This window comes from Camelus bactrianus, chromosome 11 (genome assembly GCF_048773025.1).
Source record: "Camelus bactrianus isolate YW-2024 breed Bactrian camel chromosome 11, ASM4877302v1, whole genome shotgun sequence".
Lineage (NCBI taxonomy): Eukaryota > Metazoa > Chordata > Mammalia > Artiodactyla > Camelidae > Camelus > Camelus bactrianus.
In genome coordinates, this window is record NC_133549.1 from 32,574,373 (window position 1) to 32,599,270 (window position 24,898).

The window sequence follows — 24,898 nt, forward strand, 5'->3', positions numbered from 1 at the left end:
CTCTTTTTATGTTGTTATCTAAGTTAATCAGCCAAGTTGCAAATCCAGGTTTAAACATCTCTCTTATCTTGTAAGTAAAGATTTTAAAAATAAATTATGAACATGGAACTTAAGTTGCAGTTCTGGTTACAGCTGAGATTTTCAGTGATGTGTCCCAGCTCTGGTACCATCCCAGGGAGCCTAGCTGATCCCCATCCAGGGGGAACACCAACTTGCATATGGAGTCAGTTCTGTCTTCTGTTTCTAAGTGGAACATGTTAAAGCTTGGGCAGCACCTTACAGCATCTGGGCAATGCCTGAATGGTTGGGCGTCCCAGCCCACGTGTCCCAGACGTCAGAGAAGTTGTCTGCGATTTGCTTAATGAGAGGTGCTGGCAGTCTGAGGACTTGAGCAGTGCAGAGTTCCCTCTCCGCAGCAGCCCCCGCCCCACTGACATGCATGTGAAAGTCACGGCCGAGGTGGTAACTGTCACTGCTTTCTGGCAGCGCTCCGAATTCACGAACTCATGTCTCTCAGACCATGCAGGTGCCCTGCTGGCACTGGGAGGCTACGACTTGCAAGAGAGGCATCATTCCAGTCAAGGTCAGACCAGGCGGACTGCGCCCCACCTGCCCCTTTTGGTTCCCTGGAGGAGATGTTGAGGAACTTGACTGAATGAGTGAATCTCCCCACCGTGGTTTGTGGAGACCACCAAGGCCCACGTGGAGGCTCTCATGACTGCCAGGTTGTCTTCCTCCAGAGGGGACAGTGCAGTTCCCTCAAAGGGTCAAATGTGGAACCTGTGACAAAAAACACACCTCGGCTCCCACCTAGACCAACCTCCTGTGCAATGCCGCCTTTCTATTTGCCACAGCAGCCTCCTGGCTTCTGCTTGAACACCCCAGTCTGGTCTCCCACACAAAGCAGCAGCAAACACAAGCCCAGGAGTTATAATGCCCACGTTCCTCTGGGCCCCTTCCCCCAGGTCTAAAGTACCCATGTGGAAGGGGCAGAGCCCCTTGGTTGGGGGCCCTTGGACCTCACCTCGACACATGTAAATACCTCTTCCCTTTCCCTCTGCCCTCTTTTCCACCTTGGCTTTCAGTCTGTGTGTGAAGCATACCATGATACTTTCTCATCTCCCTGGTAAATGTGCTCTTTCTTGGGGACGGGGTGGTGGTTCTCTTGATACTTTCTCAAGGACGTCTTGGAGATGCTCACAGTGGGCGTGATGGGTGGTTGCACTGACACTGGGAGTTTGAGGGGGTGGGGTCCCAGGGAAAGGAGTGAAAGGGAGGGAGTGGCATCAGCTCCTCGGTTTGCGGAGCCTGGCCCTGGCATGATGTATTTGATCAGCTGACTTCAAGTAAGAGGAAGACTTTTCTAGTAGGCAGCAGGGTAGACCTCGCTGTGGATCCCTCCCACTGCTTATTACTGTCTGACTTGGGGGCTTGGTTTTACCAGCTGTAAAATGGGAGTGGTGAGGATGCTGTTCTCAAAAGGTGAACGTGAGGGTTGATGGTGAACGTGTTTCACCTGCTGCCCCACTCTTAGGAAGAGCTCAGTACATTTTATTATTATAAAAATAAGGGGGTTTTTTTTGGAAGAAACTTTAGTCTCCTCTGGCCCTCACCCCCTAGGCCATCGCTGACTGTCCATCTGGGCTTATCAACAAAGTTCCAGGAAATCGTCACGATCTCACCTGTAAAGAGGCTTTTCCTTCACTGAGGCAGCTCCTGCCTCGTTGTGACTACAAAGTGCGTTCTCAGTATGCGAGCACGGGGACCTGGGGCCACACTTCACAGGTGGCCTCACCAGCACTCTCTCTGCTTCCCACAGGGCAAAGGAGAACAGACAACTTTCTGGTTGAAAGGCAAGAAGGCTTCACAATTCCATTCCCCGAATTTACTGAGGAAGAAGCTCACGTCCCAGAGATTGTCTGAGGTGAGTATTTTCTTTAAAGATGTTTGTGGGGTTCCATAAAATTCTGTGTGGTACGTTAAATATCCCATTTAGAGGATGTAGTTCCGGGGCATTGCATCAGTCTTCCAGCAGGGGGCGCCATCGAGCTGGCCTTCTCACCCCAGAGTCCTGTGGCCTGGAGCAAATGTGGAGGTAGATGAGCTGGACATAGTGAACTCATCTCCTGGGGGACCAGGGCTGCTGCTCCCAGACCTGCCAGTGAGCCTGCCCTCCCTGCCAGGTATTTCCGGCTGTTAGCTTGTGAAATTTGCAGTGAATGTGAATCCAGCATTATTCTGGTAAAGGGGGGAGTCTGGAGAATGAAGCCTGGGGCCTCAGGCCTGCCTGCCTTTGCAAAATGACGGTTTCCTAACCTTCAGTGCTTATTCTCCTTATCAGCTAGTCAGCCAGCAAGGACCTAGGATTCCACACCAGAAAGCATCTCAGGAATGTTTTCAGGGGGTAGAGCTCCACCTGAGGTATGAATCACTGGAATCCAACAGGATCCGGCCATTCCAAGCAGACAGAACCCCTGCAGGCAGCGGCTGGAAGGCCTGGTCCTGAACTCTGGCTTCCTGTGAGCGCTGCAGCTTCCAAATGGCGCATGTCTCGTCCTCAGTGTATTGCTTAATTTCTCTCCTATCCACTGAGCAAAGGCTGCAATCAAAGCTTGAATTTCAAGAACTTTGTATTCATTAATGAAATATTTAATTTTTAAATCTCCACCAGAAAAGGTAAACCTATCCATTCCGCTGTATTTCCCCTTTTACACAAAGACTAGGATTCCATGGTGTTTGGTTTTTCTTCCCCAGTGATTCTTGTAAGAGATTTACTGAACCACCCATGCATTTACAGTACTTTTTAAAAAATTCCTTACAACTCCAGATTGTCTTCTGTGTGGCTGCTCCTGAAAATGACAGAGCAACTTGAATGATAAATCGTGTTTGAGAGACATTCTCTGTTGACTTTTCATGACGAAGAATGAAAGCCAATGAGGAATATTTTCTCTTTGGCTGGACCTCTGAGCTGCCTTTGTGGAGCTATTGCTGAGCTCTGTGTGGGGAAATAAACCACTTTTTGGTAGGTTGAGAGTCTTTAGCACCAAATTTGCCAAAAGATTTGGTGGAATTCCTGTTGCTTTTTTTTTTTTAAGGAAGAAGGACATGAAGTAAGGACCAAGGAAGTGCTTGACACACAGCCCCACCTCCATCAGTCTCCTAAGCGTTTCCATCGCAGGACCTGTCTGTCCAGAGGTGGGCGGCTGAACCCCAGGACCTCCACAGAATCCATTTTCTATAACACGATTCCATTTTCATTGTGTTGGGCTCTGCTCCTCTGCAGAGGTCTTCAGCATCAGGGATTGAAAGTTTTTGACTGATGCTCAGTGAGAGGGGTGGTAGAAGCATTTATATGAAGGGGACAGAGAGCTTCCCTTGCTGCCCCAGCATGGAGACAGTGGGCCACGACTGATCACCTCACATCTCGTAACTTCTTCCCTTGTTTGGGACAACGGCTTCTACATCCCAAACACTCTGCTCCATTGTGAAAGGGAGCAAGGCAACTTCTGCTACGGGGTCTCTTAGAGAGACTGGCCTGTCCCCACCCATCTGTTCATCCATCCATCTATCCATCTGAACGTTCATTAATTCAAAGAGCATTTATTGGGTACTTACTCTGTGCCAGGTACCACAATGGGGGACACGAGAGAGCATGAAACTTTCCTTGATCTTTAGCGCTCCATTTAGTTGGAGCGAGGAGGCATACATAGCAGTAATGCAATATATTAAGGACTAATAGAGGTAAGTACGAAATTGTAGCAGTCACTGAGCAATCCAATATTGTTCCATTGAAAGAGAAAATGATATGCAGATATAGAGATGGAGTGTGGGATATGACGATCGACTATTATTACCCCATCTTTGTATTTTATATGGAGAGTGTGTGTGCATGTGTGTGTGTGTGCACGCATGCCCTTCCAGCCCTGACCCACAGGCTTACACACTTATGTTCTTATGATAAAGACTTTGGTACTTATGCCCTTTTCATTGAACTTTAGAACATAAACATCCGGTCACACACATGCATATAAAACATTTACACACGTGCATAAGCACATTCGCAGCCACACACATACGCATGTACACATTCACATGCATAAGCATACATACATGTGTACACGCATACACTGAGTGTACACACATGTAAATCTCTATATCTCGCTATGGCTGTAGCTGAGCTGTATCTATCAGTTGATCAATAGTTAGAGATTTATGTGTATATTGCATGTCTCTATGTGTATTTCCTTTGTGTTACTCAAGTTTAGAGAGAGAGGGGGAGATTCTGTCTTTAAGATTCATAACCCGGCATTTTAATAAGAGCCATTTCCTAAAATCTATATCCAGTGCTTTTTCTGTGTCAACCAAGGATACCTAAGGGAGAATATACTCTTTCCTCCTTCTCTGTTTTATGTTTAGCACTACTAGGAATTTGCAAGAAAGATTGTTTTAAGGGTGCTTTCTCTTAATTCCTTAGTAGAGAAGTTATGAGACATGAAACATGCAACCAAACATCGTGGGGCTGTCAGTTAACTTTAAGTCACAACACAGCCAGTTGCTGATGATAGACATTAGCGTATTCGAGACAGGGATGACCAAAAAGACTTTTCCTCCCAAATGTGAATCATGCAAAATGGCTCTGCCTCCTTGCATCAGAAACCCAATACTGGAGTTTTTGAAATGCAAATGTAGGATTAAATAATTGATAGTCTGTGGTATTTATATGAATCTCAGAAGCTCTAGTTGTAGAAACCCCTGGGAGGGTCGAGGAATTGCCTTTCAGCATGATATATTAACACTGTAAGCTGTAGTCACAGGTTACTTATTTTAAGACATTTTATTTATTCCATAGCACCAGGGAGAGATACAAGATCATCAAACATTATGATAAAACAAAGCAAAACTAACACAACATTGTTTTACTCTGACAGCCAAGGATTTATGATTATGGCTGAGAGAGTCCTATTTAAGAGTTTTTGACTAGAACCAATAAAATGTCTTCTGTCCTTCCTAACTACAAAAATTCTGAATTTACAGGAAGAAGAGATCCCAAACTGACTGGCTGGTGCACCAGCTCTGAGACCAGTTTAAACTACATAAAGTCATTTTAATCTTAGCCTATTGCTAAACATGCACTCCGTGTCTCCCAAGATTTGAGAACTAGCTTAGTTTCTGAGTTCATTAACACAGATGTCAAGGAACCATCAAACTACAGATCTCAAAACTTCTCAAATACATTAAATACAAAGACACATGCTGACATGTTTGCAAATGATAAGCCCACTAATTGAGTCTGTACAAGATGAAGAAAAGAATTTTGATTTCTGGCTTTTCCTATCACATCCTAGCTTCTAGCCTCAAACTAGGGTTTTCCAGTGCATTCTCAGGGATCTGCCATTCTCTACCAGGACCAGTTCCTTCTGTGTTTATTTGATTGACCATGTAAATCATTGCTCTCAACATACTCTGAGTCGCTGGGGTGGGGGCTACTATTAGGGTGAGGCACTGCATAATTTCATTGGCCATATCTGCATTTGCATTTCTGATTTTTTGTTGGTTCCATTTCAAGGAGCGTAAGTTAGTGAGATGAAAATATAGCTTGAATGTTCAAGTGGAGGCTAAATGAGGTCAGACCATTCTGTACCAATGAAGATTTCTCACTAGACCACATAGAAATAGTGGGGGCACTGGGCATCACAAGGCGTAGGTAGGATGGGGTTGACAGGCTTCAGAGAACCTGTCATGGTGGTCCCTCCTAGACATGTCACAAGCAGCAGTTTCGTTCAGGCGAAGCCACATTATGAAGTTAAATTAATGCTAAGGTGAATTTTTTTCTTTATGTAGTGGTATTCCTATTCAATTTTGAATTTTCTTTTCCTCTTAAGACGTTCATATTAGCTATAAAAATTAGGACTGTATACCTATGTAATGTTTATACATAGTTAAGAAAACTTATAATAAAAAAAATTAGGTTAGCACTCACTGGGGGCTCTCGAGAACCATTTTCCTTTATGTTATTCAGGTTTGAGCAAAACTATGGCATACTGCTTTGATTCACACATGATCATTTGAGAGATTAGAACCCCTGCCTGGCGGCTCAGCTCTGGTCCTTAGATAGAGTCGCACAGCCTCAATGACAAAGGCCCCTTCAGAGAACAGCAAAGTTGGCTGTTCCTGTGCCCTCTGTACTTAGCACTGACTTTGTGCTTATGCCCTACATTCTCCTCAGAATGCTCAGCTGCACTTGGTTGGGTGTGTTAGTCTTTTAAAATTAGAATAGCTTTCAAAGGAGTCTGCTGCAGTCCCCGACTTGAATATGGGGAAGGGAGACTCTGCCAGCCACAGGGCAGGGACTGCAGAATCTAAGAGCCACAGGAAGTCACAAGAGGAAGTGGGACACCAAAGAGAAACAATCGCTGAAATTCACAAAAATCACTGGAACACATATTTGGCAAAGTGCTATTCTCTGCTCCCCAACAATATGGTCTTCTGTTTGTTCTTTTTGGCAGCACAGTAAATGTGAGTTTGACAGAGGAGATGGTCTTGGGCGGAGGAGCCGCAGCTGCCTGCCTAGCTCTCCCTTACAGGACAGCACAAATCCCCAGCATCACGAGGAGGTGATAGAGAACATCTGTGGACCAGACAAGAAGGGAGACAGAAAACAGTTCTATGGGGAGCAAGGAGAACTCAGCGAAAGAGTCAACTCAGCAGAAGAGTCGACTCAAGGGCATCAAGTAGGTTTTCATAAAACCCTGCACATTTTACACAACGTCAGTTTTGTTCATCCTCTGAGGGTTCCATAGCTCAGTACAAAGACCCCACCAGATAAACCTAGGATATGGATCTCTAACAGGTGGGAACCAGCATGTTGAACCAGCAGTGATGGTTTAATTTCACTGTAGAGCTTTCGCTAGAGAACTTCCTTTAAAAATAAGAATCTGGGAGTCTTAAACAGTTGCTTTACATGATTGCCTGTAATTGTGAGAGCAAAGACTACATCTGTGAATTTATTAATAAATATAGCTGCCTTACCTCATCGCGTCATCATTTGGTGAGATCTTGGGACTTAGCTGAAATGCTTCTTCCTCTAAGAGGCCCCGGTTGCTATCTGAATCATTTCTCAACCCCCACCCACCGTACTTCACGTGTACTAGGAAGTGCAGGAGCCTTGCCTGCCTAGTTCACTGCAGGAGTCACACCAGCTAGAAAAGTGTCTGGTCCAGGGTCAGTAATTACGGCTGATCTTTACCGGATGTTTGCTGTGTGCTGGGCATTATTTAGTGCTCTTAGCTGCCATATTTAATCCACACCCCAACTGTGTATGATGGCGACAATTATTAACCTAGTTTCACAGAGGAAACTGGGGAACACAGCGGGGGGAAGGTCATGGCCCAAGGTCACTCAGTTCATGAGGGGCAGGATCATAGAAGGGACTCAGAAATACTTGTTGAGTGAATGGATCATGGAAAATCACATTCTCCAAATGCAGAAAACCAAGAGAAGCCACCTGGTGATGTCTTTGCTGAGACTTGGGGGAGCGGGCTTCATCCAACTTCCACCCAGCCCCTCCCTCCCTTCAGAGCTCAGGGGCTGGTGCAGACCTCTCCACCTCCAGCCCCCTCCGGCCCACTCAGGTGTGCTTTAAAGTGTACCCTTCAATTCTTAAAGGCTTTGCTGGGGTCTAGGGTAAGCTTTGAAAGCGCACATCCACCTGTTAAAAGCATTACCCACGACATTCCCCAGAGCTGTTTCTGTTCCTTACCTGAGAAACTATAGAGGCTGGAGAATCCCCTGCCTGTTGTGAGTAAAGAGAGAGAAGTTTTAAGAAAAGATCATGGGAGGCAAAGCCTAAGAGCTCTGTTCCTAAAACACAAACCTGACCGGATTCTCCCCTGGTGAAACCAGCAGGCGTCCCATTGTCCTTAGGACAAAGTTTCCAGCCGCTTTACAAATGTGTCATCTCACACCATTTTCTCCTGGCTCTCTAAGGCAGGGGTTGGTAAACTTTCTGAAGAGGGTGGTGCTAGTAAATATTTTCAGCTCTGTGGGCCATGTGGTCTCTGTTGCAACTGCTTGTCTTGCTGTCACCATTGAAAGCAGCTGGGGACAACACCTAAATGAGCCTATGGCGCTGTGTTCCAACAATACTTTCGGTATAAACTGAAATTTGAATTTCATAGAATTTTTGTGATATGAAATATTATTCTTTGGATTTTTTTTTCCCAACTACATAAAAAGGAAAAACTGTTAGAGGGAGGGTGTAGCTCAGTGGTAGAGCGCATGCTTAGCATGCATGAGGTCCTGGGTTCGATTCCCAGTACCTCCATTAAAAAGAAAAAACTGTTTTTAGCTTGCAGACCATACAAAATCAGGCAGCGGCTGGGGTTCAGCTCCTGGCCATAGTTTGGTAATCCTCCCTTAAAAGCTGCAGCCTTCCCACAGGCCTTGCTCACCCTTCTCGTCACAGCACTCTTCAGGTCACACTTAACAGATGACCCACAGGGGTCTTCCTGAGCCTGAAGCGGTTGAACCCCTTACCCATCTGTTCCCACCTGACCCCCCTCACCCCCATTAACAGTAACCTCCCTTTCCCTTGCATTCAGCATCTCTCTCCTTGCTAGATGGCACGTTCTAGAGGATAGAGCCCGAGAGGGGGGTCCTTTATTTCTGAAACCCCAACAGCCATGCAGACCAGTGCTGGTTCTGGATGCCCCAGAAAGTCTCATTTTCTATTATTTTTGTTGCCCACACACTGTCTGGAACCTCAGCACTTCCTGGTTCCTTGGGGGCACTGGAATTTGGGCAGCAGACAGAGCTTTTCAGGGTAGTTAACAAACCTTGATTGGGCGTGAGCGATAGCACCCCCCCCCCGCCCCCCAGGTAGGAAGACTCAAGGTGCAGGTAAAGGTTGTGTCTACAGGCACAACTGGTTTGGCAATTTAGTTAAAATGCTCAAACCGGCTGTGCCTGTGGATGCAGCCCAGCATGAAGGCAACCATTTGGAAAAGAGAGACGCTTACTGCGGAGGGAGAGCTCCACAACCAGGACGCCCCCAGTCTGGTCCCGGAGGAGGCGTTTCCGTTTGTCACAAGTCTGGAGACCCAAGAGAAGCCAAGGACGAGGAGGGCGGAGGTGGAATGAGAAATGGACACAGGAGAGAAAAAAGGAGAGAGGTTAAAAGAAAAAAAGCCACAAACTTGATGGGGTCAGAATTCCCCAGGCCTCAGATAATCCCTTATTGTTTGTATAACCTGAAGAGATGCTTTCATCCCTCCTCCAACTTGAGAAAAGGAGGACAGCTTCCTGTCATTAACTCTTCAAGCTGGAACAAATCCACACTGTGTGTGGGAGGGCTCGATGCCATTTCTTTCGATGAGAAGGCTCTGACCTGCAGTTACTCTCATCACAGTGATTTGAGAGGTGGAAACTGTGCTCTGGTTCATTTTCTTTTTGTAAATGCAGTGCCAAAAATTATCCTTTCATCAGCAGTTAAATGTCTCTCTGGTCCCTTCCTTTTCACTATTTGTGCTCGCAAATGACCACTTTCTGGCCAAATGAATCCATAGAAATAGAGATTATCATCTTATTTCTGTTGGTTACTGTAGGTGATGCGAGCAGGTACCCTCTTCAGAAACACCCTGTCCCTCCCCGCCAGGACCTCCAGTTCACATAGAGCAGAGGAGGTAACAGTGTGGGATTCAACACTTTTAAATCTTCAAGGCAGTGGCTCCCAAACTTGAGCATGCCCCAGAATTACCTGAAGAGCTTGTTAAAGCACAGATTGCTGGGGTCACCCCAGAGTGTCTGAATCAGGTGGTCTGGGGCCGGGGGGTGAGGTGGGGGTTGAGAATTTGCCTCTCTGACAAGTCCCCAGGTGCTGCTGAAGCCACCCGGGACCACAGTTTGGAACCACTGCTCTAAGGACCAGGTTCCCACCAGTTCACAATGGAAAATTGTCTTCCACCTGGATTCACTGTGCATGTTGATTGATCCTGCGGCAACTTCTTAGCGGGGCAGGTGGAGGGGAAACTGACTCCCCCAGCTTCTGCATGAGCTACTCTTAACGAGTCTGTGAAGCTGGAGCCCGACCGTGGGGCCCGTCCTCTCATGTGGCCAGGTCACCTGTGACCCCATATCGGGAAATTCTGCATCATCTCTCCGGTCCACCTCAAGTCCCCGAGATGAGCCCTCAGGCTGGTAAGTCAAGAGCTATTAATACCCACCTATGACTTCCATCCAGAGCCCATTGCCACCACCTAGATTTTGAATTTCCCTGGGGCTTAAACTTTTTCAAAGCATTTCCGTGTACATTGCTTTCATTTTACCTCACATTGCTCTCTGAAAAGAGAAGGGCCATTACTTATCACCGCTCTAAAAAGGAGAAAACCAAGCTCCAGAGGTTAAGTGACACGTGCCAGACCATGTGGCTTGTTGGTGGCAGGGTGACGCCCCTGGAATGTCTGCCCCTACATCCAGCGCCCTCTCCTCCAGAATGACCTCAGCACACGCCTACACTGCTCTGGTTACAATTTGCCAGCTAAAAATACAGTGTCTCCAATACCCCCCCCCACCCCCCGGGTAACATTCTCATTCTCGATCAGGGGAGGGGCGGCTCACCACTGGGCAGGAGAGCTTCTCACTGTCACAGATGAATGTCTCGCAGTGTAACCACACCTTGGACAGTTTGGGGACGTTCTGGAACCGGAAAGCGTTGAATTGGAAGGTTGCCCTGTGATCTTTCCCATTCTCGTGTACGAGGACTGTTTCATCCGTGGGGCAGCTGGAACACACGGGGGAGGTGGGGAGGGAAGGGGAGAGAAAAGGTTACCTCCTGAACTTCAACAAGGGCGTGGGAGGCAGATTCATGCATGCACAGCCTCGCCTGGGCTTTTACACAGCGTGTTATCCTTTCAAAGCCCTTTGACCAGCAGCGCCTAACTTACCCTCACTTCTGTGGGGTCAAGGCGAGGAGCTATGAGATGGGTGTGATCGTCCCCTATCTACAGAGTACAGCAAGGGGGGTAGGGGGAGATATATGAGAAGCCACACACCTGGTAAGTCACCACACCTCTGTCCCAAAGTAGTGAAATCCCCAAGACAAAGCCCTCCGGAGACCTGGGATGTGGAGATTCCCAGTGTATGTACGAAATAAAGATGATGGAGGTGGGAACGGTGTTTCCCAAAGCTGCCAGAGCCACCCAAGGCAGACCCAGCACACTTCTGTGTACATACTGTTAGGTTTCGCCGCTGGGAATTTGAATTTACATTATACTATTTAAGTTCTATAACTCTTCTATTACATAATTGCCTTTGTAAAACTGTGATATTTTTAATCTGCATACAGAAAAAAAATGACTGCAAAGATGTCATCTAAAAGTTAACACTAGCTATTGTGGAGTGGTGGAATTATGGACAGTTTTTGTTCTTTGTACCTTTATGCTTTTTCTAAATTCTCTGTCATGAGAACGTAATATTTGGGAAGTTTCAAAGCCCCAAACATACAATTGTAGCAAAAGAAACAATAATGACAAAGATGGGCATTTGTCAAAACTAATTGTTCTCACCTGGGGCCATTTTGTGCCCCCCCCCCCCCAGGGGTCATTTGGCTTGTGGTTGTCATGAATGGGAGGAAGGTGCTCCTGGCATTTAGAAAGAAGAGACCAGAGATGCTGCAGAATGTCCTACAGGGCACAGGACAGACCCCACAACAGAGTGATCCAGCCCAAGAGGTCAGTGGTGTCAAGATTGGGAAACCCTGGTTTAGGCACAAAACTTGTTCATCTACCAAACACATATGGAGTCCCTACTGAAGTGCAGGCATTCAAGCAGTCTTTGGGAACAGACACAATGGTTCTTGGGAATGGTTCTCAGGCCACACTCGAGGCCTGCGGAGTGTGGGTGTGTGACAACGAGCACCAGCACTGTCCTCTGTAGAACAAAGGTCTGTGGGTCAGAAGCTCAAGACCAGTGGATTGCGCCGCAGTGGAACCCAAAGTTCAGGCCCCTCCTGGAGCTTTTCTCCGACTCTGCTGTCCTTCCAACTCAATACACACACACCAGAGAGCAGTCCAGCCCCCCGGCGAAGCCACCCCGCTCCATCAGAACCAGACGTTAGGGGCTAAATTAGAGGTAGGACTGAAGGGATGTGAACTCTGAGAGTCAGGGAGTGAAACGAGGTGTGAACACTCTGCCTTATATCTGGACCAGGGTCAGGAGCTGGGCCCTGTTTGTGGTGGCCTCTGAGCAGTGACAAGAGCTGGGGGCATTTTCTGAGCTGTGAAACAAGATTCTTGCAGGACCATCTGGTCAGTAAACCCGAGATCCTTGTACGAACTTAAGACGTTAAGTCCCTTAAAATAGCTCCTTGCTGCTGGAGCGTCCAAGGCCTGGTGTCAGCCAGCGGAAAACAATGTAAGCCGAGCTTTGTTGGAGGCAGGGAGGAGGCGAGTCACAGGCAGGCCTGGGTGTCTTGGCACTGCTGCCTCTTGACGTTGGCTGGGGCACCCGCCCCTCGGGGACAGGTAGTGCAGGATTGTGGAACGCCCACGGAGAAGCCTTCACACCATCACCTTCCCCACCTGAGATCAAAATTCCTGGTAACGCATCTGTTCTCCCCTCTCCAGGCATTGAAAACTGGGTTTTTCTCTCAAAAGGCCTAGTGTGAACCAAAGGCATCTGGGAGGTTATGGTCGTGGACTTGCTAAGTCTGCCCTTTGGCACTGGTCTTTGTCTGTGTGTCTCCAACCTCAAGAGACCATTTCAACTAGGCAGACTATGGAAATAGGTCAGGGCGTCTTTAATTGGGCTGTGCGTAAATGCAGGTTCCCAGGGTTTGCCCAGGGGCTCCTGATGCTGTAGGTGTGCAGTGTGTCTGCACGTGTAACAGGTGCTCGGGGTAATTCCTGCGCACCCAGGAGTGTAAGGACTGCTTGTAGGGACTACCCCAAAGTCACAAGCATTCCTTTTCTTTCCTATTACACATCTATTCTGTGAGCGAGAGCACCAGAACCACCGGCAGGACACGCTTCCATGGTGTGGCCATTGTCTGAGAGAGGTTCCCAGTACATGTTGGTAATTTTTGGTCTCTGTAGGTCAATAATTTATTTCAGAATCTCCCTGAAGTCATTTGGTTTGTACCATTGTCAACAGAACCTCAGTGAGTCACTCAAGGACACATGTGAAGTAAGGACCCAAACTCAGTTCCCATCTCTGCAGGAAGGTGGGGTGCTTAGCTGTGGCTCTTGCTGGCCTGTCCCACCCAGTGTTACCAGGAGATACCGCTGCCCAGATCATCCATCCCCTGACTAGCTTAGACTTTGGGCAAGTGTCCGCACCTGTCTGTGCCTCAGTTTTCTCATCTGTAAAATAGTGATTATTATACTACCTCCTTTATGGGGAGTTTAATGAAATTTAAATAAATTAGCATTTGTTAAGCACCTCCCTAGACCAACATCTGGTATGTTGCATGTGCTGTTTAAGTGTTTGTTAAATAAAAATAGTTAAAGGTCCAAAGTGGCTTCACCTTTATTATCTAATCATCTTTGTCCCTGGACCCAGAGTTTACTTAACCCTGGTGGGTTCTGGTACACTGGTTGGCTTTCGTTTGCGGAATGGCCTTTTCTATGTTTACTGTTCACTCTAGTCTCACTCATCCTGTCCTCTGTTTTCCGAGGTTACAATTCTAAGTGCTTCTAGACAATTGTCATCTCAAGCTCAACATGTCACTCCTGAACTCAAGGAGAATTCAGACTCCCTTATCCAGAAACTCTCTCCCCAGGAGCCTATAGCAAACAGTTTCTCATCTTCACAATCCGCAATTCAGCAGCAGAAAGCGTTCTTTGTCACATGTTCCTCAGATGTTGTGCCCTGTCCTTCCCTCTCCCATATCGAATTAGTCACTAAATTTTTATCAGTTCTCCCTCCCTCGGATGACGTTGGATGACCTTTTTCCCACTCACTTAGCTACAACCTCATTCAGATCTTATCGCCTTTGGCTCTGCGGCTGCCACAGCCTCCAACCTGGTCTTCCTACCTCCCGTGTACTGTTTCTAAACCATCCTACGTATGATTTCCAGAATCACCTTTCTATGTTGTAATTCCAGTACATCAGTCTGCTACTCCAAAATTTTAAGTATTCCCCATTATCTACTGAATTATTAGTAAATAAAAACAATCCCCTTTATTAGTAAATAAAAACAAAGATATTACTAAAAATGATTGGATACCAACAAGGTACTATGTGCTAAGCTTTTTACATGGATTACCTAATTTAGTCCTCATCATGGTTCTGATGTCAGATTGATTGGATTTGAACCCAGCCTGCCCACCTTCCCATAAACACACACACACACAAACACACACACATACACACACACACCCAGTATGTGACATTACTTAACCCCTCCTATGCCTCAGTTTCCTCATCTGGAAAATGGGGGTGATGGTAATAATACCTACTTACAGTAAGACAAATGAATTAATATGTGATAAAGCTCTCAGAACAGTACCTGGTACCTAGAAAGCACTATGTTAGTGTTTCCTAGTATCGGTACTCAGCCTGGAAGCACAGAGGAAGTCACTGATGTGACACCAACAGACTCTGCTGTCCCAGGCTTCCTTCCTGTTTGTCCCAAGCTGTCCTTCCTTCCCAGCTGTCCCGAGCCAGAGTCGCCCTGGATCTACCAGGCCCCACGTCTCAGCCCTGAGCTCCAGAGGGTCGTACCTACCCCTTGTTGATCAGCTGCCACTGCAAGGGATACATGAAATCTGCCGAGGGTGTGGCCCAACAGCTGTTCAAAACCACTTTAAACCTGGAAATGAAACAAAACATATGGCTTTGAGCTAGAGAGTTGCATGCCTAGAAACACTGGGTGAATAAAAAGTCCCTGGGCTGGTCTTTTTTTGCTGTTGTTCTTGGCATTTACAAATACAAACATTGGGAACATGTACTTACCTAATGCTTAATCCTTTGGCTTCTACTCCTGCAAACAGATCTGAACCGATTTCGGATGTCTCCAGGACAAAGGGCGCTTCTTTCTTAGTGGAGAACTTGGCATTCTTTGGAAGGAAATTGACACTGGGCATTATGACCTCTCGGACTGAGCAGTTGGTTCCAACAGGAGCAGGTGAATCAGAATGGGATGGGGGTGGGAATCAACCCAAATGCACAGGCACACAAGACCACAGTCAGACCCTCCAAGACCAGAGAAGCATACCTCCTAGGATGCTGGTGCCATCTTAGAAGGGGTGAGGACATCACATGTCCACATCAGGTTTGCTAGTTACAGTGAAATACGTGCCGTATGCCCCATCTAAGCCAATGAGGAGGAAGGCTTGGTTGATGGGAAAAAAGTGGAATCCAGCAGTGCTGAAGCACTGTGCTTTACTGAATCACCAAAGGGCATGGGGACCAAATACTCACAACCCACAACCCTGCTTTGTCCTTGCCCCTCTACTATTTGCCTGAGCTGATCTACTCTGGGTTGGAAGGTTTGTTCCAATTCCCAGTACAGTTAATAGCAACGACAGTAACAACTTTCTGGTCACCTACGATGTGTCAAATTCTGCTCTCTCTGTGTCTGGGTGTTCTGACAGCTGAGATATATCAGTAACCAAGCAAAGATCTCTAACTCCAACCACCTGACATTCTAACAGGGGAGACAGACAACAGATGACAGATAAACAGATTATATGGTTAGGATAGAATATAGTATGTTACATAGAAAAACTATAAAATTTGTAGGGTCAGGTGGGTTGGGAGTGCAAGGAGGGGCACGTTGCAATTTCCAATACAGTGGTAGAGGAGGCCTCACTGAGGATAAGACTTGAAGGAGGAGGTAAAGGGGCCATGCAGGCATCTGGGGAAGGATGTTTCAGCCAAGGCAAAGACCCTGGGGTGAGAGTGGGCCGGTCAGGACAGCGAGGAGCCCAGTGTACTGGAGCATGAGCAAGCAAAGGGGCAGGTGGGAAGAGGCAGGGACTGGGGGAGGGCAGGAGATGAAGTTAGAGAGGCTGTGAGGGTGGATCCAGAAGACTGTGGCTTCAAACTCAAGTGCAACAGGGACTCTTTGCCATGATTCAAGCACAGGAGCATAGCCTTTGGTCACCAGCCTGGTGTGTGTGGTCTTTACCTGTCATATTCACCAGGCAGTTCTGGATGAGTTATTAGAAATAATTGCAGTGTTTCCTATTGGCTTGCCCAAAGGAGGCTGATTAGTCCATTCTTTGAGTCTCGGGTTCATTCCATTCTAATAATGACCTTTAACTACCCTCCAGGTTTAGCCTCCAGAGACAAAACCATCATGATGGAAGGACAAAGATCCTGGCCTACCTAATCCTAGCTCCCACTAGTAACCTTGGACACACTAGGGGCAAGCTGGGTTTTTGAGCCTCAGTGTTCCCATCTGTGAAATGGGAATAACCTTTGCATCCATCTGCCTTGCAGAAATGTTTCTATGATGGTGATTTTATGTAATAGGAGCAGAAGAAAGTTTAGACGAGGATATACTAATTTAAAAGATTGAGTTTCATGGACTTGGAGGTTTGCAGAACTTGATCTGTAACAATGGCCACAAGGACATCTAGTTAAAATGGACTTTAACCCTCTAAGGGTCAAATTCAAGGAACTGCTGAGAGGGCTCAGAATCGTCTTCAGGCATCTCTTACGTTATTTTACTGATAGCAGATCCAGGCAGGGCTCCTGACTCAGTAACCTGGAAGTCAATTGTTTTCATCCTCTCTATCAGCCCCTGCACCATTTAAATGATCGCAATGATTAAAGCATAATGTCCTTAACCATAAGTGATTTACCAGCTTAACCTGCAAGTTGAAGTGGCAGATTTACAGCAGTTTCTAATGATCCTTATTATTTCCTGAGATGTGTCATATTTCAAAGGACTGTTTGCAAATGTGGGACCTAACCTTGGGGACCACAGTGCTGTCCCCAACGTGGCCAGAGGTGCCTCTCCTGGTCCCGCCTCCCAGGAACCAGGAATTGGAATATTAGAATAATGCCTCTACTTGCAGAAGAACCTTCCTGATTATGTTATAAAATGGAGAACAGAACCTGTACCCTTAATTCAATTTCTGAAACAAAACATTTTTAATGGTCAGTTTCTCCACTTCTCACCTGACAGTAATGCTCAACGTGATTTCCCCCTACCTTCTTTATAACATAAAAATCAGGAACCTATGTCCAAATAGCTTCACCCCATAATACCTAGACAGTTTTTTGTGTTTTTTTTTTTTTTGCAAATTCTGGGCTCCACGTTTTAATAGTGACTTTAACCCAGGGGATCACGCTCAGAGATGAATAACCAGGTTGATGAATGGACCACAAACAGTGGGAAGAAGTTTAGTTTGGGGAAGACAAGCTTGAGATGGTTGAAGGACCATCAACAACATCATCACATGGTATTATTTCAGAGGACAGAACCAGGACCAACGGGCCAGAGTTCAGGATGCCGGATTTCACACATTGACCTAAAACGGGAAGACCCAACTTGCCATAGTCCTTGGAAAAGGTAAGAAGCCTATCCCTTAGCAGTGTTGCAGAAAAATTTGGGGCATTGGGTAGACGATTGAGATTAATCACATTTGAGGTCTGTTCTGACGTGGGAAGTCTATGGTTTTGGTCTCTGTTGTTTGCCTTTGTTCCCTCCCAAGCTTCGTCATTTGTTTCTGTCTAACTAAGAGGGATAGAAATCAAAGTCAACCTAATCCCACGCTGGTACTGATGTTCAAACCCTATAAAAGTAACAACACGGGTACTAGGAGCGCTCAGTTTCCACTTTAAATGAGGTCAAAGTTTACAACCGCGATCGTGACTATCTTCTCAGGCACTTTGTGCGAGGCGCTGTGCAAAGTGTTTCATAAGGATTACTTCACTCAACCCTCATAACAGATTCCTCGGGTAAGTGCTAATCTTATCCCCTTTGTAATAATCACACAGGTGGAGGCCCAGAGAAGTTAACTAACCTGGCGAACATCCCACCACTAGTAAATGGTGGACCCAGGCTTCAAACCAGTGGTCTGATGTCAAGGCCTGTCTTCTTAATGGCAATGCTAGGCTGCGTCTGCAAGTTGACTGACTCCCTTTAATTTGGATTGGAAGTCAAAATAACTTTTCCCCAGGAACGCCAATCATGGGCCGTTGGCAGGAGTGAATGCGATGGGGTAGAGAGAGGGGAGGGGGCGCGCGCTGAGTAGAACTGGTGGTTTTAGGGTACAGCACTTGGAGCTTTCAGAATCTAAGCAATGAGCGGTACGTGGGTTCCGTCGTGGCCTCTGGGCACAGCACTGTCTTTGGTAATTTGATGAAAATATATGCAGGGAGCAGCTGTTTCTTCAGAAACACACAAGAATGCTCTCAAGTGGAAGAAGGGAGGGGAAGAAAAGTAGCAGCCTCATGGGGCGGGCACAGGGAACCGAGCCCCCCGTGGGAATGTTAATCAGCACCAGAGTCTCAGTTGGAGCCTCAGAGCCTCCTCGTTGCCAGGGCTCATCTGTCCTGTGAGGGTCTTGGTGGGCCTCAGGGAAGACCTTAGCCTCATTTCTAGAGCAGTTCAAGGAAGCAGTTCTGTCTAGCCCAGAGGATGGCCTGGTGATGCTGAGGACATGCCTCTTAATTTTTTAAAAAGTTCTAAGATTTGATCTTGATGTCTGAAACTTAGCCTCGCATAACTGATGGTGGGTGATGATTTTTGACAACCCGGGTGCCTCCCCACTTCTAACTGTTGGAAAATCTTCACAGGGTCATATCTGTCATTTCATCCGGTTAAAACAATCATCATGTACTTCCAGACAGGGACTTGGTAGTAAAGACAGCCTGTCACAAGGACGTCCCCTGAGCCTGTTGTCAATGTGTGTGTCAGTAAGCTTTGATTTTCCTCCCTGGATGACCTTCATCAGCCACCACGGTGGTTTTGCCATCCTTCCATTACCCTGACGATCTGCACTGAATTAACCTCGCTGATTATAGGTCAAGGGGCTATGTGCGATTCCTTTTCTCAGGTCTTAATCACTAGTGGTGTGTGGCCCAGGGCAGATCCAGGTTTTATGGGATCTTGAAGCTTATATAATTTAGAGAGCTCTCTTTAATTAAAAGAACCAAAATTTTGAATACAAAATTAGACACAGGGCCTTGAAAGGGGCCTGTGTAAGTGAGGGGCCATGAGACTTAAGCTTCATTCCCTGCCTGTAAGTGTTCCTTGGAGACCCATGTTAGGAGCCCTGGGTTCCAGACTGGGTACTGCTGCAGCCCACCTGCGGGATTTCAGGCAGATCATTTCCTTGTTGGGCCTCAGATCCTCATCTGTAAAATGATTTAGATTATTCTAGGATCCCTTTTAGCTCTCACCTTCCAAGTTCAGTAGGGTTGCTAGTTTGCAGGGAACTGGTAAAGCAAGTTCAAAGAGTTCAAGATCAGTGGAGTTCCAGGAAAAATAATCATTTCCTTTGTGAAATGAGTGGTTTGGACGTGATGTCCTCTAAGGCTGCATAAAGCCTTCTCTTTCTGCCTACATTTTCCTTTAGCCAGCTGGGCTGTTGTCACCGTGTGCATGGCTCCTCACTGGGAGCTGTGGGTCTGAGAAACACAGCCCTGCTTCTAAATAGGAGGGCAGCTGGGCTAACGGCCACTGTATATTTAGCTTCTCTGGAGCACTCTACTCTGAGTGCCTTCAGCTTTGATGTCAATGAAGGCAGCACGCCCAGATAAGACAAAGGGGGAGCCACTAAGTAAAGGGCTTTGGAGACCAAAGAACTAGACAGCAGCGGCCAACCTCAACCTCTCTCCTTAGCCCTGTCCCAGGTAGGACGCTCACTACTCTGTGCCTGATGTTTTAAAAAGAGCTGGATCCTAAATATAGATCTCTGGAGTGGGTTGTAGTGAAAACTAATCTTGATGAAGAATTAGACATTGACCTATTGACCTTCGGTAACTCACAGGATATCTCTTGCTTCAATTTTCTCATCTGTAAAATGGGAAGATTGACCTTTTTACTCTGTGCCACCTTTCCATTCTTGTATCCATTCTATGAATCTGAATGTCTGCTGCATCTAGTCTTTAAAGAGGTTTAGAGCTAGACCAAAGTTTACATCTCGACTTAAATTCAAGAATGGGGCTCTGCATACAGCTCAGGGGAGGACCAATCCTGAGAAAGCATCCCATCATCTCCTGGAAAGGCCACAGGGCAGCAGTGGGAACCTGGAGACCACTTACAGTATAGAAGTTGAGGGACAACTGGCTTTCAAATGTGCCCATGCTCCCGTTCTTCACATGGACAGTGGCCACTCTGAAAAGGGGAGAGAATTTTGCATAAGGACTGAAACATGCCTGGTTGACAGCGACTGCAGAACACACACAAGGCAGCCAGCCCTCTGCTCTCAGAGCAACTTACCTCTGGTCAAAGGCAGCCTGGTTCACCAAGTAGGTGGAGTGGTAGGTGCAGGAGAAGGAGTAGTTCACGGGCTGGTTTTTTACAATCACTGTGCTGTCGTTGGAAACAATGTGGCTGTAGAAGTGGTAGATGGGGGGCTTGTACTGGAGAAAGGAAGAAGGTGGTTAGGGTGGCCCTGTACCCCCATGATGAGAATGATGGTTCTTGGAAAAGTGATTGGAGATGGCTCAGAAAGAAGCCCAGTGGGGAGACATGAATATCTACCACTGATAGTACCCACTCTTGTATCTAGGTGAGCTAATGAGTTTTGTGATGGGTTCTTGAGTCTGTTCAACCGAGATTGTTTAAAATAATCTAAGTTGTTAGCCAATAGGCATATAAAAATTTGCTCAATATCACTAAAAATTATCAGAGAAATACAAATCAAAACTACAGTGAGGTATCACCTCATACCAGTCATCATTAAAAGTCCACAAACGATAAAGTGCTGGAGAGGGCGTGGAGAAAAGGGAACCCTCCTACACTGTTGGTAGGAATGTAATTTGGTGCAGCCACTATAGAAAACAGTATGGAGATTCCTTAAAAAACTAGAAATAGAGTCACCATATGATCCAGCAACCCCACTCCTGGGCAGATATCCATAGAAAATTCTAATTCAAAAAACACATGCACTCCAATGTTCCAAGCAGCACTATTTACAACAGCCAAGACATGGATGTCCGTCAACAGATGACTGGATAAAGAAGATGTGGTATATATGTATATACAGTGGAATACCACTCAGCCATAAAAAGGAATGAAATAATGCCATTTGCAGCAACATGGATGGGCCTAGAGATTATCATACTAAGCGAAGTAAGTCAGACAGAGAAAGACAAATATGTGATGTGTTGGTTTAATCTGTTCAGTTTTTAATTTTTTTAAAAAGATTTCTTGCTGGAGGGATAAATTAGGGATTAGCAGATACAGACTACTATATATAAGATAGATAAACAAGGTCCTTCTGTACAGCAGAGGGAACTATATTCGATATCTTATAATAGCCTATAATGAAAAAGAAAAAAAATATATATATATACTGAATCACTATGCTGATTCAGAAACTAACATAACATTGTAAGTCAACTATACTTTGATTTAAAAAAATAAAATAATCTAAGTTGAATGTTGTGCACTTAAAAAAAAATCCATATACCCACTGGGCTTCTGACCAAAACGAACGGGCTCAAGAATCTGTATTTTGCAACATCAACTTTTTATCCATTTTCCCTGCCCAAGTAATCTCATGTGACACTTCACCCGTCTCCCATCTCCAGAGCATTACTGTCTAGTTCTTAGCTCTTTCTGAGACTCTTTCCTCTGACTCATTGGACTCTAAAATCACTGAATATCAGAGTTAAAAGGGATCTTGAACATTCACTTGTTAAGTCATCAGCCTAAGACCACACAGATGATTTCTAGTTCGCTTTGCCAGGATTTTCAAAGGCGTGATGTTTTTGTTAATCAAGCCCATGACGCTTCCCGCTAAATCACTCAATCCTTGTGGGCCCTGTGGGAGGAGGAGTTGGCGTGGGGAGCCCTTCACTCTCATCTCCTGAGACCCAGTAGATGTACTTACTGTCTTCTACAGTCAAGGTGGTAGGGATGCTAGACATCCGTCAGTGTCAGAAGACCCAGCCTCCCTTCAAGATTTCTGGTTCTGTGGCCTCGAACTAGTGACTCTGCTGGGAGGTCTCAGGTATCTCCTCTGATGTGTAAGGATGCTTTGCGAGAGGATGTCTGTGGTTACTTTTTTTTTTTTAATTGAAGTATAGTTGGTTACAATGTGTCAGTTTCTGGTGTACAGTGCGATGTCCCAGTCATGCATATATAGAGACATATATTCATTTTCATATTCTTTTTCATTAAAGGTTATTACAAGATATTGAATACAGTTCCCAGTGTGCTATACAGAAGAAACTTGTTCTTAATCTATTTTTATATATAGTGGTTAACATCTGCACCTTTTCGCTCTGATTTTCTGTCCTGGGTACTTCACAAGATCCAGTTATGGATTGTGTCATGCTCTGGTCTCTCCTTTCAGATGCCCTTCCAAATGCACTTTGTCACCACTTCAAAGTCTTGGGCAGAGGCTGGGCCACCCATCCAGCCCAGGAAGGATGGCAACTTGTGATCCCTTGCTCAGAACTTGAATTGGGGTGGAGGTGGGGTATGTCCTTTGTTCTACTCACAGAAGGTGGCCTCGGTGCTCAGGCAACAAATTAGGAGAATAAACTTTAAATCCAAAGAGTCACTCATATTAGGCAGAAGAGAAGAATATAAACAACACTAACATCCCAGGAAATTTGGGAGTCAGGATTGACTCTTAAAAGGAAAATGGTGAATTCTGAATCCTTTCAAGGGTAGGCAGTAGACGTCTCATTCTTGAGCCCAGTTGCCTCAACTTGGCAACTCCTTCGTGTGTGGCCTGGACTTACCTCGGACTGGGTTCCACAATAGGACTTGTTTTTAGGTGACAGATCTGGGATGACAAATTGATAGTAGCCTCCCTCGTGGACCCCGTTGTAACACAGCCCACCGAGCGCCAGCTGATGTACCTCCCATCCATAGGGACATTCGGGGATTTTGGTGATGATCGTTTTGGGATAACAAAACACAAGAATGACATCTGGAAAGAGGATAGACATGGTTTGAAATCAGATCTTGTCACCGTATTAATCTACACAGGTTGGGTTCCAGCTACACCTGAGCATGCAAAGCAGTTGGTTAAAAATACTTTCCTCACTATTCTTCATGAGCTATAATGAAAGTTTCTCTCCAAACTTCAGTCACTGAAGTTCCACTTTTATAGTTTTTGCAATCTCTGTGTAATATCTGCACTATTCTTACTATGTGTTCAAAACTGGTCCACTTTTAAACTTTAACCTGTTTCAAGGAATGTATCTTTGAAACCAGATTGAATGGATTGGAAATACGTGTGTGTGTGTGTGTGTGTGTATATATAAAATTTTGTATATATATAATTTTTTAATTTCATGAAATGAGTACATAAAATTTTAAAGGTCCATTTATGCTCAGTGCTGTGAGACAGTCATTTATGGCACAGGACAGAAAATCAACAGTCAAATAGAAAGAATGTGGAGATTTTATCCCTATTTATGGGTTTATTCATCCATCTAGCATTCTCTCATTTTTAAAAATTTCCAAGTTTATCCAATACATTTGTACTTTCGGTAGGAAAAGCCTGATCGGGATTGGGGTGCTTCAGTGCTTCTCCTTGGCTACATTACTGCATTTTCATAACAATATCAGCCCAGAGCTTTGAGCTCTGCAAAGGGAAGGGACCAGAAACCTTCCTTCCCAGAAAGATGCACCAGCACAGAGCGTACCTGCTTTACTTGGAGTGCACGATCTCGCAGAGGCTTCTGCAAAGACGACCAACAGGACAAAGGCCCTCAGCACCATGGCTTCTCAGAACCTGGTCTTTGCCAGGTGGCCAATCAAGCTGTCCAAACGTTCACGGACAGTCCTGCCAGGGCCGAGCCTCAATCATTCTGGGTCAGAAACATGAGCGAGAAATTAGAATCAAGGGTGAGAACAAAGCAGCACATACAGTCTTGGGGGGACTGTCCAGAGGAGATGGCCCGTGCCTCCCGTTTCTAGTGGCTCCTTTTCTGCACAAACATGGGGCTCCTACCACAGAGGGTGTCAATGACACAGGCGGCTGCTCCCGTTCCCGACCGTTTCATTCTCTTCGACTGTGGATGCTGCTTCTCAGATGCTCCCCAAATCTCTGGCCCTAGTCCTAGCTCAACTTTATATAGGCCGAGGGTGAAAAAGAAACCGGCTCCAGATAAATCACAATGAACACGCCATTATCCACTGCAGGGGGAATAAAAGGCAACCTTGCACACAATCCGATGGGCAGCTCAGTTACAGCCACTTGAGGCTAATTTCTTTTACTTTACAGAGTAGGAAGGACTTTTTTTTTTAACCACTTTTTAAACCAGGGTTGGAATAAAAAAGTTGAATTTTTTCCTCCTCCTACAAAAAATAGCTCTGATTGAAGACAAACTAATTTCTGCATAGTTCCAGGAGACAATTTTCTTTCTTTACATCTCTCTTTCTTCACTTTAGTTCTTGCTTTCTTGTTTTTATGTGTCAGTTATCTGAACTTGGAGCTGAAGAAGACTTAGGTTCAGCATTTTGTTGATACTGAACAAAAATTAGGCTGTTTCTGTTAATATAAACATATTAAAAAATTTTTTTCTCTCATATTTTATAATAAAATCTGAACTTCTGGAGTTTCATCCTAAAGTTCACCTAGATCTTTATCCTGAAATACAACTTTTGATTGTTGACCCCCTAGGTTTCTAAAGTTGTGTTAGTCTTCCAGAGTGATGATATTGGAAGAAGGAACTTAAATAGGCAATCTTTTTTTTAATTTTTATTTTTTATCAAAGTATAGTTGATTTACAATGTTGTGTTAGTTTCTGGTATCC

At 45.6% G+C, this 24,898-nt stretch overlaps 1 protein-coding gene and 1 non-coding gene across 2 annotated transcripts; one reads left to right on the forward strand and one right to left on the reverse strand.

Moving 5' to 3' along the window:
- Positions 1 to 4,789: 4,789 nt before the first annotated feature.
- Positions 4,790 to 24,192, reverse strand: TECTB (tectorin beta). Its single transcript, XM_010969806.3, has 11 exons — positions 24,094 to 24,192; positions 23,786 to 23,950; positions 22,874 to 23,064; positions 20,397 to 20,539; positions 20,219 to 20,291; positions 14,951 to 15,054; positions 14,724 to 14,807; positions 10,615 to 10,777; positions 9,018 to 9,090; positions 7,760 to 7,792; positions 4,790 to 6,628 (listed from the first exon to the last, which is right to left on the reverse strand). The coding sequence occupies exons 2-11, from the start codon at positions 23,859 to 23,861 to the stop codon at positions 6,579 to 6,581; spliced, it is 990 nt and encodes a 329-aa protein (XP_010968108.1). The 5' UTR covers positions 23,862 to 23,950; positions 24,094 to 24,192; the 3' UTR covers positions 4,790 to 6,578.
- On the forward strand, positions 8,251 to 8,323 carry TRNAA-AGC (transfer RNA alanine (anticodon AGC)). Its single transcript has one exon. It is a non-coding gene; the product is annotated as a tRNA-Ala (tRNA).
- Positions 24,193 to 24,898: the final 706 nt, after the last annotated feature.

Coding starts and splice junctions, on each gene's coding strand:
- TECTB (XM_010969806.3), bottom strand. CDS start 23,861: ATGGTGCTGAGGGCCTTTGTCCTGTTGGTCGTCTTTGCAGAAGCCTCT. Junction 20,540..22,873: donor ATTGTGGAACCCAGTCCGAG/GTAAGTCCAGGC, acceptor TCCTTTCTCCAG/TACAAGCCCCCCATCTACCA. Junction 6,629..7,759: donor CAGCCTCTATAGTTTCTCAG/GTAAGGAACAGA, acceptor TCTGGTCCACAG/ATGTTCTCTATCACCTCCTC.